This window comes from Salvelinus namaycush, unplaced genomic scaffold (assembly GCF_016432855.1).
Source record: "Salvelinus namaycush isolate Seneca unplaced genomic scaffold, SaNama_1.0 Scaffold343, whole genome shotgun sequence".
In the NCBI taxonomy this organism is placed as follows: Eukaryota; Metazoa; Chordata; class Actinopteri; order Salmoniformes; family Salmonidae; genus Salvelinus; species Salvelinus namaycush.
Genome location: NW_024060375.1, coordinates 17,314 through 30,000, shown reverse-complemented (window position 1 = coordinate 30,000; position 12,687 = coordinate 17,314). Strand labels below are relative to the sequence as shown.

The following is a 12,687-nucleotide window of genomic DNA, read 5'->3' as shown; positions in this document are numbered from 1 at the left end:
ATCATTAGTTTCATTCCTTATTGTAGAGGGAAAAGTTCCCAGAGTGCCTACAGTTGATCTTTGCTGTTATGATTTGTGGTGGATATTATCCTGTCTGAGGAGGCCATCTTCTCCCCTGCTGGCTTCCAGTTGCACTACAGTATATCCTGCCTGTAGTTTGTCTCACTTGTCAGACTCATGGAGATCCTGCAGCTGTGGGAAGAGACCAGCCTGTAGTATGGAGGACAATGAGTGTTCCAGTCTACTGCACTCTCTGGGCCAACAGTAATCCAGTTGACAGTCTGTTTAGGCAGCTGGGTAGGGTAGGGTGGGGGGGGGGGGGGGGGCTGTGCTGCCAGGCTGGCTACAGTATGGGGAGGTTGTGGGGGTTGTGGGCCCCATGTGACCACCGTCAGTGGCATGCCAGGCATGGTAAAGCAGAGTAGCTGGGGTCGCTTTCCTACGACTGCCTCTCTTCTTCCCTCTCATTCTTTATTATTTCCCTCCCTTCTCTCTTCCTCCCTTCTCCCTTCTCTCTCTCTCCCTCCCTTCTCTCTCTCCCTCCCTTCTCTCTCCCTCCCTCCCTTCTCTCTCTCCCTCCCTCCCTTCTCTCTCTTCCTTCCTCTTCTCTCTCTATCTCCCTCCCTCCCCTCTTTTTTTCTCTCCCACTCTTCGCCCTTCCCCTTCCTGGAGAAGCGGAAAATGTAAGTCTGGGTGAGAGGACACGGAGCAAGGGGCAGAGGCGCCATGAGTGAGTACTGGACACCGTGACTTTGGGTTGGATCTATGGGGTGGTTTGGGCTTGTTTGGTGTTTAAAACTACTGGGATTCCTCACTTTATTTGGACTTACATTTTTTATTTTTTAAATTTTCAAGTACACTCATTATTGTTCAGTCATTTGTTTTAGTCATCTCTTAGTAAACATGATAGGGTTGGATATGAAGACTAGAACGTGAACTAGACTAGAGTTAGACACAGTTCATAGTTGTACTGCCACCATGTCTGTCTCTCTTGTGCTCTCTCGCTCTCTGTCTGTCTGTCACCATGGGGTCTAGTTTTCTGTGTAGTTGGATGTAGGTTCTGCCTGTATTGGACCTGCGCTACAGTAGTGTACTGTAGCCTGGGGATTTGAAGTGAATGCCAGAGAGGTAGAGGGGACAGGAAGGACAGTGGGCCAGCGGGTGCAGAGCAGAGTGCCAGGGCCTTACAGATCTGACTATAAATACAGTCCAGGAATAATCAACAGCAAATGGTCTAGCTAGTAGCTGTCAGCACTCAGGGGCTCTCTGCAACCTTCATACAACATTTATGCAATCTTCATACCTCATTAATACAACATCCCTTAGTTCCAGCTGTTGCATGGCGACAGAGAAGGCATGACACAGGTGTTGTCATACTGTATCAGTGAATATGTTGTTGTGAAGGATAGTAGAGACTGTTTAATGCCTGTGATGATACAGTATGTCTGGCTGCCCTGATCCACTTCATGTGACACTTCCAGCCATTGTTGTTATTTTGGTTTGCATGGCCTGGCTGTTGTGTTGTTCAGGAGGTTTTTATAGCTCTGAGTATAGTTGGTCGTCCCAGGTACACTTCGCAGATCTGAGCTGAATATGAAGAATATACCTATAATCGGCTCTATTTAACAGAAATATGAGATTTAAGGAGTTAAATATGAATTTCTATGTTTTTACTACTTTTAATTGATGGCAGTGGACCATAACAGTAGTGTGTCCCCCACGTGTTGTAGTCTGTGTGTGACTGTCTGTTGCAGACTCCCCTGCTGTAGTCTGCTAATGCTGCTAGGTTTTTGCTGGTGACAGTCAGTACCATGGTGTCAGTCAGTTTAGCCTGTCTCAGCAGCCTGCCAGCCCATTCTATCTGGATTAAGGCCTGGCTATCTGGGACACCATTGTCTGCTGGAGCGTCATCGCCACCTCAGATATGCAGGCCTTATGTATGCAGCTGTTGAACAAATGGGTTGGAAACATGCCTGCTCACATAAACTGAGACGTTCAATTCCATATTCACAACTCAGTCACTTCTTAGTGTGTGTGATTCTGGTGAAGTTATCTAGGCGTTTTACAGTGATGAGCTGTAACAGTCTTTGGATGGGAGTCTGATGGACATCTGGATCTGCTGAGGGAAGGAGTAAATCCCATGGCAGGAAGTGCTGGTAAGATGACTTCACTATGTTCCAGTGAAGCACAGAGTTTACTGTCGCAAACTAGTATCTGGAAGGAGAACGTCTTCCCAGTTCCCATGCCAATATGTTCTGCAGTCTGTGGGTTTATTCTCCTTGTTTATATAGTATACTGTATGCCCGCTCTTCATTTTCATAAAGCAGCTCCAGGATCAGTTATTCTGTAAATCACTGTCATATCTTGTTGTTCTGTAGCACTGTTGTGATACATAGACATCAGCAGGATTGTAGTTCCTCAATGTGCCACCAGAGGTCCTCCTACACTGCTTTCAGTAGCTCTTGCTGCACTCCCTTTATGTAAACAGACTGTTACAAAGATTCTGATGTGTCATTGTATCTTGTTTACACATCATCACGTATGACCATAGTTCAGAGGTCGTTGTGTTTGATTATGGTTTAGAAAAGCAGATTGTTCAGAGGGATAGCCCACTGAGGAGCTACAAATTGCTTTTTGAAAGGTATGTGTACGTCTTGAGCAAGACTGTTGTCATCGTTCTCACTAGATCAGGGATCATTAACTAGATTCAGACGCAGGACAATTTTTTGGGGTCAGGGGGTCAGAACGTAATTACAAATCATTTGTAGACTACAAATTGACCAAAAGAAGGCCAAACAGATATAACATTTCACTAAAACCATAATAATTTCAAACCTTGCTTACATTTGTATACGATCACATACACTGAGTGTGCAAAAACATTAAGAACACCTTCCCAATATTGAGTTGGCTGCGGGCCGCCAGTTGGGGAACCCTGCTCTAGATGATGAAGTTTAAACATAAACAGCCATTGTTCTGTTGTTTTTCAACCAGGCACCTGTTACATAACCTCCTGCTGCTGTAGGGGGGTAAAACTAACCTCTAGTCTCTCCTCTTCTCCTCTCCCTCTCCTCCCCTCATACCTTCTCCTATCTCCTCTCCCTCTCCACCCCTTCCCTCTCCCCTGTCCTTCTCCCCTGTCCTCCTCCTACAGATGTGTGTAACAGTACTGATCTTCCAGAGGTGGAGATCATCAGTCTGCTGGAGGAGCAGCTGCCCCACTACAAGCTGAGAGCAGACACCATCTACGGGTATGACCACGACGACTGGCTCCACACCCCTCTCCTCTCCCCCGATACCAACCTGGACCTCACCGTCGAGCAGATTGAGGAGACACTGAAGTATTTCCGTAAGCGCAGCGTTTGTATTTGGTCGTTTTTTAAGATGATGCAGGCAAGAGGGCGAGGGCTTCCACACTCCCTCTGCTGGTCACTTCTCTGATTTCTATTCTTCCTTTTATGTGGTCTGTTGTACGCTGGTACACATTTGATATTCAACTGGTTCATTGACATTAGTAATTGTATTGAGCTCATATTGCAGTGTATTTTTGGAAATGGTGCAGGTTAGAGCCGAGATCAAGGATTTAAAAAATGAGGATGATGGGGGTGGAAGACAAACAGCTGAGATTCTGGTGTCGTAATGAGACTGAGGAAGTCTGTCTGAGATATATACAGACTGACAGAGCGATACAAACACAGAGAGACAGACAGAGGTTGAGACAAAGGGAATGAAAGGTAGAGGGAGACAGTCATTTTAATATGGCCCTGAGCCCATATGGGTCAGCGACAGACAGCTGGGCCTAGTTGACACAGCAAACATACCCGCTGGGCCGTGGGTGCCAGGCAGGCTGAAGCGCCACGCTCTGCCAGTCTGCTCGGCTGCTGGTCCTATCAGCTCAGTGGGAGACGTCTGTCCTAACGTCTGTCTGTGTCTCAACCAGACATGAGGCTGGACAGACACAAGGCTGTGTGTGTTTTCTTTATCTTTATTTAACTAGGCAAGTCAGTTAAGAACAAATTCTTATTTACAATGACGGCCTACCCCGGCCAAACCCTCCCCTAACCCGGACGACGCTGGGCCAATTGTGCGGTGGTTGTGATACAGCCCGGGATTGAACCCGGGTCTGTAGTGACGCCTCTAGCACAGCGATACCAGTGCCGGAGACCGCTCCACCACTCAGGATCTGATCTGATCACATACTGATCTGTCCTTGTGTATGACCTTTATGTCAACTGGTTGTCAGCGGCCTTCTGTTGTGAATGTAGGTCATACTGTAGAGCTCAGGAAGTTTAACATCATCAATCAGCAGATATGTGCTTTGTGTTGATACAGTATCTGTACTGTTGTCTGAAAGACGGCACTGTAGGATGCTGTAATAACAGATGCTGTGGCACTTTAATACTCTGATTACATTGTCGCAGATGTAGACTACAATGACAGTCCTGCAGCATTGGTTAAAAATAGTTACTGATACTGACTTAAAGGATAGACTCCAGTGTTCTCACAAGACAAGACCACTTTGTCACATTTGTGCAGCGTAATACAAACCTTTGTTCCCAAACTGATGTTCTTTGATAGATGGTTTTAGATATTGTTCTCTACTCCTTGATTCAATTCAGAACTAGGCTATAGAGATTTATATCACCAATCTGGTTTTGTCAATTCCGTTCTTGTCACTTGTCTTGTCATTTCTGGTCTTGTCACCTGTGATTGTGATGTCACAAGGAGGATAGGCAGCAGGGTGGTTCATTGGTCATCTGGCTAGTCAGCTGTTCCCTGATAGGCCACTCCTACTCTGATGCATCTTCTACCACAGACACATTACACTCCATATGATGCAATACTAATGGCATTATACACCGTTGAATCAGTCAGCAGGCAGGTTGAGGAAGTGATTCTATAATCGCTGAAATAATAATCCTCAGTGTTTGATTCATGGCTGTCTCTAAAATTACATCTGACCTTTTTATTGTCTGACTGTCAAGTGGTGTTAGAATTAGTCAGTGTGCTCTTTATCAAAGGGACATGCTATTAAAGAAGTAGAAGCATCTCAGGTATTATCCTGCTGTAAATCAGTGTGGGGGAGAGAACTATATTCCCCACTATAAACCTATTGAATGATTTCTTAATATCTCCCTGCCCTGTAGTAGAGGTGTTGTAACAGACCAGGCAGATATGAACAGAGAGCTGGTCACATAGAGGCAGCAGCAGTAGCAACACTAGCCTGCATTCAGATGCTACTCAGTGCTGGAGTAGGGAGCCAGTCTCCATGGCAACCTCACAGAAGGATGTACTGTTGGGTGAAGGGGAGGGTGAGCCAAGGAGAGAGAGGAGGGGCGAAAGCAGGTTGCTATTGACGGAACAGTTCAGAGGGAGGAGCATGCCTCTGACATTTCCCTTCCTCATTGGCTCGTGGCCCTCCCCAGGCCCCTCCTTCATTTGTGATACAACCTTGACTCACCACCAGGCAGCAACACATCCCTGCTGCATAACTGTGTTTTGGGCTGCGTTGCTTTTTGGGAAATATCTCTTTCTCTCTTTCCTCTCCTCCTGTCCCTCCCATCCTTCCGCTGTGGTACCAGTGATAAAATGTGCTGTTCCACGTGGTCTCCTCATCATGGTAAACTCCTAGAGAACTCAGAGTATGTAATGAAAGGATGGGCAGGTGTTCTCGTGACCTCCGCAGCAGGACAGGAGAAGATGGTGATGCTCCTCTCAGCTGAAGGGGACTGAGTATGCAGAAATTTGTGGAGGCGGATTACTATGAGCTAGACTGGTACTATGAGGAATGCACAGATGGTAAGCCTGATCGGGACGGTTATCCATCTAGCTGTTATCTAACTGTGCTGTTAATGGGGCTATATGTGGGGAAAGGGAGGAAGGGAGAGGGACAGGGAGGAGGGCTAGAGGGGATGATTTTGCTGGTAGGGTGGTTATATACCATTGACTGTATAAATCTGCCTGTCTCTCTTCGCTCCAGTATGTATTGTGTCAGTCACATGATGCTGGAACCACTGAGCCAGGGGCTGCTGTGTTGCTTCACTCTGCTCTGGTCTGTCTGATAACAGGTGCATTTAACTAAGTTTACCTCAGCCAAGGAGGCCATGGCTGTAGGACGAGGCTGTAGCTAATTCTCTTACTATCATTTTGTTGTGTTGGATGTGATATCAGCTTCTGTTGATTATAACCAGGGTGAATTAGGAGCAACAGAAACTGTGTCACCACAAAACAAGGCTGCTATGTAAATGTAGCAACGAAGGGGAATGACAAGGTGGTTTTTCATAGAGCAGACTGACTACCCATGGAGCTTTAGTATTGCCCTGCCATTGTGTGTGTATGTGACAGAGAGAATGGGAGTAGAGGGATGTATAGCAGTCCTATAGATCTGTACAGTCAGAATAAGAGTCCTATAGATCTGTACAGTCAGAATAACAGTCCTATAGATCTGAGTCCTGTACAGTCAGAATAACAGTCCTATAGATCTGTACAGTCAGAATAACAGTCCTATAGATCTGTACAGTCAGAATAACAGTCCTATAGATCTGTACAGTCAGAATAACAGTCCTATACATCTGTACAGTCAGAATAACAGTCCTATACATCTGTACAGTCAGAATAACAGTCCTATACATCTGTACAGTCAGAATAACAGTCCTATACATCTGTACAGTCAGAATAACAGTCCTATACATCTGTACAGTCAGAATAACAGTCCTATAGATCTGTACAGCCAGAATAACAGTCCTATAGATCTGTACAGCCAGAATAACAGTCCTATAGATCTGTACAGCCAGAATAACAGTCCTATAGATCTGTACAGTCAGAATAACAGTCCTATAGATCTGTACAGCCAGACTAACAGTCCTATAGATCTGTACAGTCAGAATAACAGTCCTATAGATCTGTACAGTCAGAATAACAGTCCTATAGATATGTACAGCCAGAATAACAGTCCTATAGATCTGTACAGTCAGAATAACAGTCCTATAGATCTGTACAGTCAGAGTAACAGTCCTATAGATCTGTACAGTCAGAATAACAGTCCTATAGATCTGTACAGTCAGAATAACAGTCCTATAGATCTGTACAGTCAGAATAACAGTCCTATAGATCTGTACAGTCAGAATAACAGTCCTATAGATCTGTACAGTCAGAATAACAGTCCTATAGATCTGTACAGTCAGAATAACAGTCCTATAGATCTGAGTCCTGGAAAGTAGCAGCACATAGCATCACACAGCAATATAATATGGAAATGTTTTACAGCAGCTTCACCTAGCGGACTATAGCTATCCCTGTATCCCCTATTGAGCCATCCAACATGATCAGTGGCTCTATATATTTATTTTATTTCACCTTTATTTAACCAGGTAAACTAGTCGAGAACAAGTTCTCATTTACAACTGCGACCTGGCCAAGATAAAGCAAAGCAGTGTGGCACATACATCAACACAGAGTTACACATGGAATAAACAAACATACAGTAGAAAAATCTATATACAGTGTGTGCAAATGAGGTAGGATAATAAGCCAATAACACAATAAACAAGTCAATGACACAGTAGAAAAAAGAAAGTCTATATATAGTGTGTGCAAAAGGCATGAGGAGGTAGGCAATAAATAGGCCATAGGAGCGAATAATTACAATTTAGCAGATTAACACTGGAGTGATAAATGAGCAGATGATGATGTGCAAGTAGAGATACTGGTGTGCAAAGAGCAGAAAAGTAAATAAAAACAATATGGGGATGAGGTAGGTAGATGTTTAAAGTTGGTGAGGGAAATAAGTCTCCAACTTAAGCGATATAGAACAGCTGACTAGGCCTATACCCTTGGCTGAAGACGTTTCCATAGATGATGGTTATATATTATGAGAAGAGGCCTGTTCTGTTGGATAAGATCTCTTTGGTAATGATGTTTATATATGATGTTGGAGGACTCATTTACTACAGTAGATTGTGTTGCGAGGGCCTCTTGACATTTTAATGTCCACCTCCCCTACTACCGGTCTACTCCAACAGTTAGAACAAGTCTAAATGACATGGTTTTATATTCACATGGTTGATAAACACGCTACAGTGCTGTACTGTGGATATCTCTTTCCAACTATCCACACGTTTCTAGAGATCTCATCCACCATGATTGGACAGCCAACCAGTAATGGCCTAGCCACTAGCCTGGTCCCATTGACTTTGTGTAGCCAACCTTCCTGTCGTGTTCGTGTTCATTATCACGCCAAACCACCGCTAGCAGAGCTGAGGGAGACGGAGGCTCATAATGAAGCAGACAGTACATGGTAGGTTTGGAGGGGAGGTTGTACTGTGGAGACTGGGGCTCATAATGAAGCAGACAGTACATGGAAGGTTTGGAGGGGAGGTTATACTGTGGAGACTGGGGCTCATAATGAAGCAGACAGTACATGGAAGGTTTGGAGGGGAGGTGTACTGTGGAGACTGGGGCTCATAATGAAGCAGACAGTACATGGTAGGTTTAGAGGGGAGGTTGTACTGTGGAGACTGGGGCTCATAATGAAGCAGACAGTACATGGTAGGTTTGGAGGGGAGGTTGTACTGTGGAGACTGGGGCTCATAATGAAGCAGACAGTACATGGAAGGTTTGGAGGGGAGGTTGTGCTGTGGAGACTGGGGCTCACAATGAAGCAGACAGTACATGGAAGGTTTGGAGGGGAGGTTGTACTGTGGAGACTGGGGCTCACAATGAAGCAGACAGTACATGGAAGCAGGGGAAGGTTTGGAGGGGAGGTTGTGTTGTGGAGGCTGGGGCTCATAATGAAGCAGACAGTACATGGAAGCAGGGGAAGGTTTGGAGGGGAGGTTGTACTGTGGAGACTGGGGCTCATAATGAAGCAGACAGTACATGAACGGTTTGGAGGGGAGGTTGTGCTGTGGAGACTGGGGCTCATAATGAAGCAGACAGTACATGGAAGGTTTGGAGGGGAGGTTGTACTTTGGAGACTGGGGCTCATAATGAAGCAGACAGTACATGGAAGGTTTGGAGGGGAGGTTGTACTGTGGAGACTGGGGCTCATAATGAAGCAGACAGTACATGGAAGGTTTGGAGGGGAGGTTGTACTGTGGAGACTGGGGCTCATAATGAAGCAGACAGTACATGGTAGGTTTAGAGGGGAGGTTGTGCTGTGGAGACGGGGGCTCATAATGAAGCAGACAGTACATGGAAGGTTTGGAGGGGAGGTTGTACTGTGGAGACTGGGGCTCATAATGAAGCAGACAGTACATGGAAGCAGAGGAAGGTTTGGAGGGGAGGTTGTGTTGTGGAGACTGGGGCTCATAATGAAGCAGACAGTACATGGAAGGTTTGGAGGGGAGGTTGTACTTTGGAGACTGGGGCTCATAATGAAGCAGACAGTACATGGAAGGTTTGGAGGGGAGGTTGTACTGTGGAGACTGGGGCTCATAATGAAGCAGACAGTACATGGAAGCAGGGGAAGGTTTGGAGGGGAGGTTGTGCTGTGGAGACTGGGGCTCATAATGAAGCAGACAGTACATGGAAGCAGGGGAAGGTTTGGAGGGGAGGTTGTGTTGTGGAGACTGGGGCTCATAATGAAGCAGACAGTACATGGAAGCAGGGGAAGGTTTGGAGGGGAGGTTGTACTGTGGAGACTGGGGCTCATAAGGAAGCAGACAGTACATGGAAGGTTTGGAGGGGAGGTTGTACTGTGGAGACTGGGGCTCATAATGAAGCAGACAGTACATGGAAGGTTTGGAGGGGAGGTTGTACTTTGGAGACTGGGGCTCATAATGAAGCAGACAGTACATGCAAGGTTTGGAGGGGAGGTTGTGCTGTGGAGACTGGGGCTCATAATGAAGCAGACAGTACATGGAAGGTTTGGAGGGGAGGTTGTACTTTGGAGACTGGGGCTCATAATGAAGCAGACAGTACATGGAAGGTTTGGAGGGGAGGTTGTACTGTGGAGACTGGGGCTCATAATGAAGCAGACAGTACATGGAAGGTTTGGAGGGGAGGTTGTACTGTGGAGAATGGGGCTCATAATGAAGCAGACAGTACATGGTAGGTTTAGAGGGGAGGTTGTGCTGTGGAGACGGGGGCTCATAATGAAGCAGACAGTACATGGAAGGTTTGGAGGGGAGGTTGTACTGTGGAGACTGGGGCTCATAATGAAGCAGACAGTACATGGAAGGTTTGGAGGGGAGGTTGTACTGTGGAGACTGGGGCTCATAATGAAGCAGACAGTACATGGAAGCAGGGGAAGGTTTGGAGGGGAGGTTGTGCTGTGGAGACTGGGACTCATAATGGAGCAGACAGTACATGGAAGCAGGGGAAGGTTTGGAGGGGAGGTTGTGCTGTGGAGACTGGGGCTCATAATGAAGCAGACAGTTCATGGAAGCAGGGGGAGATTTGGAGGGGAGGTTGTGCTGTGGAGACTGGGGCTCATAATGAAGCAGACAGTTCATGGAAGCAGGGAGAAGTTTGGAGGGGAGGTTGTGCTGTGGAGACTGGGGCTCATAATGAAGCAGACAGTACATGGAAGCAGGGGAAGGTTTGGAGGGGAGGTTGTGCTGTGGAGACTGGGGCTCATAATGAAGCAGACAGTACATGGAAGCAGGGGAAGGTTTGGAGGGGAGGTTGTACTTTGGAGACTGGGGCTCATAATGAAGCAGACAGTACATGGAAGGTTTGGAGGGGAGGTTGTACTGTGGAGACTGGGGCTCATAATGAAGCAGACAGTACATGGAAGGTTTGGAGGGGAGGTTGTACTGTGGAGACTGGGGCTCATAATGAAGCAGACAGTACATGGAAGCAGGGGAAGGTTTGGAGGGGAGGTTGTGTTGTGGAGACTGGGGCTCATAATGAAGCAGACAGTACATGGAAGCAGGGGAAGGTTTGGAGGGGAGGTTGTGCTGTGGAGACTGGGGCTCATAATGATTCAGACAGTACATGGAAGCAGGGGAAGGTTTGGAGGGGAGGTTGTGCTGTGGAGACTGGCGGCTCAGTGGGCTACAGCCAGACGAGGGCTCCAGAAGGCCAGGGACAGCCTGGCCAAGCTCAGAGCTGCCTGGATGGGCCTAGCTCCATGATCACATGGCTGGGAGTCTGGCAGGTACACAGCCCTGGGTGATGCTCAGAATATTGATCACTTCGGCAGTGGGGAGGGCATGGACCATGTACATCTCCCAACAGGAGCGGGGAGGGAAGGCTGCCAGCCAAACTTTGCCAGCCTTCCCTCCCCTCTTCCTACAGTACCCCTCTCCTCATCCCTCTCCGCTACCCCCCTCCATCTCCACCCTGCTCACAAAGCCCAGGGCTTACAGTTCTATTGGCCTGGGAGGGGGAGTTGGAGGGAGGTGAGAGGGGCTGTCCTCCTCCAGTCTCTCCATGCTGGGAACTTTATCAGTGCACACAAAAAGGGCCTCTGAGGCAGACAGGGAGGCTGTGAGGTGGGGGTTGTTTTGGGGGGTTAGCCACAAGCTGTTGTGGATGCTGTATTGTTTCAATAGGAATGTGTGGTTGCATTCAGTATGCCCACACTAGCTTACAGTTCTGCCCAGGATATTACCAGAAGTTAAATGAGATGAATGAAAATTATTTGGACATGGAATAATTGAAGGAAGCATGTTTAATTGGAGAGCTATGTGAAATATTTGGTGATGGTGTTCTAGGTTCTATTTATGGGATCACGGTTGTTTTTTGTCAACCGTTTTTATCAGCCGTTATGGGCATAACGATGTTTATATCAGTCGTTATGGGCATAACGATGTTTATATCAGTCGTTATGGGCATAACGATGTTTATATCAGCCGTTATGGACATAACGATGTTTATATCAGTCGTTATGGGCATAAGAATGTTTTTATCAGCCGCTATGGGCATAAGAATGTTTTTATCAGCCGCTATGGGCATAAGAATGTTTTTATCAGCCACTATGGGCATAAGAATGTTTATATCAGCCGTTATGGGCATAAGAATGTTTTTATCAGCCGCTATGGGCATAAGAATGTTTTTATCAGCCGCTATGGGCATAACGATGTTTATATCAGCCGCTATGGGCATAAGAATGTTTTTATCAGCCGCTATGGGCATAAGAATGTTTTTATCAGCCGCTATGGGCATAAGAATGTTTATATCAGCCGTTATGGACATAACGATGTTTATATCAGTCGTTATTGGCATAACGATGTTTATATCAGTCGTTATGGGCATAAGAATGTTTTTATCAGCCGTTATGGGCATAACGATGTTTATATCAGCCGTTATGGGCATAACGATGTTTATATCAGTCGTTATTGGCATAACGATGTTTATATCAGTCGTTATTGGCATAACGATGTTTATATCAGTCGTTATGGGCATAAGAATGTTTTTATCAGCCGCTATGGGCATAAGAATGTTTATATCAGCCGTTATGGGCATAACGATGTTTATATCAGCCGTTATGGGCATAACGATGTTTATATCAGCCGTTATGGGCATAACGATGTTTATATCAGCCGTTATGGACATAACGATGTTTATATCAGTCGTTATTGGCATAACGATGTTTATATCAGTCGTTATGGGCATAAGAATGTTTTTATCAGCCGCTATGGGCATAAGAATGTTTATATCAGCCGTTATGGGCATAACGATGTTTATATCAGCCGTTATGGGCATAACGATGTTTATATCAGCCGTTATGGACATAACGAT

At 46.2% G+C, this 12,687-nt stretch overlaps 1 protein-coding gene and 1 long non-coding RNA gene across 2 annotated transcripts in view; one reads left to right on the top strand and one right to left on the bottom strand.

The window, feature by feature from the left end:
• The window catches only part of LOC120040348, a 47,544-nt gene extending 44,205 nt beyond the window's left edge, over nt 1–3,339 (top strand). Inside the window, exon 3 of the long non-coding RNA XR_005475624.1 lies at nt 3,155–3,339. This is a non-coding gene — a long non-coding RNA (uncharacterized LOC120040348). The remainder of the gene's footprint in view (nt 1–3,154) is intronic.
• A 4,833-nt stretch (nt 3,340–8,172) lies between these two features.
• Nucleotides 8,173–10,940, bottom strand: LOC120040346 (proline-rich extensin-like protein EPR1). The gene is made up of 2 exons (XM_038985534.1): nt 8,420–10,940; nt 8,173–8,255 (listed from the first exon to the last, which is right to left on the bottom strand). The coding sequence occupies exons 1-2, from the start codon at nt 10,938–10,940 to the stop codon at nt 8,173–8,175; spliced, it is 2,604 nt and encodes an 867-aa protein (XP_038841462.1).
• Nucleotides 10,941–12,687: the final 1,747 nt, after the last annotated feature.

Coding starts and splice junctions, on each gene's coding strand:
- LOC120040346 (XM_038985534.1), bottom strand. CDS start 10,940: ATGTACTGTCTGAATCATTATGAGCCCCAGTCTCCACAGCACAACCTC. Junction 8,256..8,419: donor CTCCCCTCCAAACCTTCCAT/GTACTGTCTGCT, acceptor CGTCTCCCTCAG/CTCTGCTAGCGGTGGTTTGG.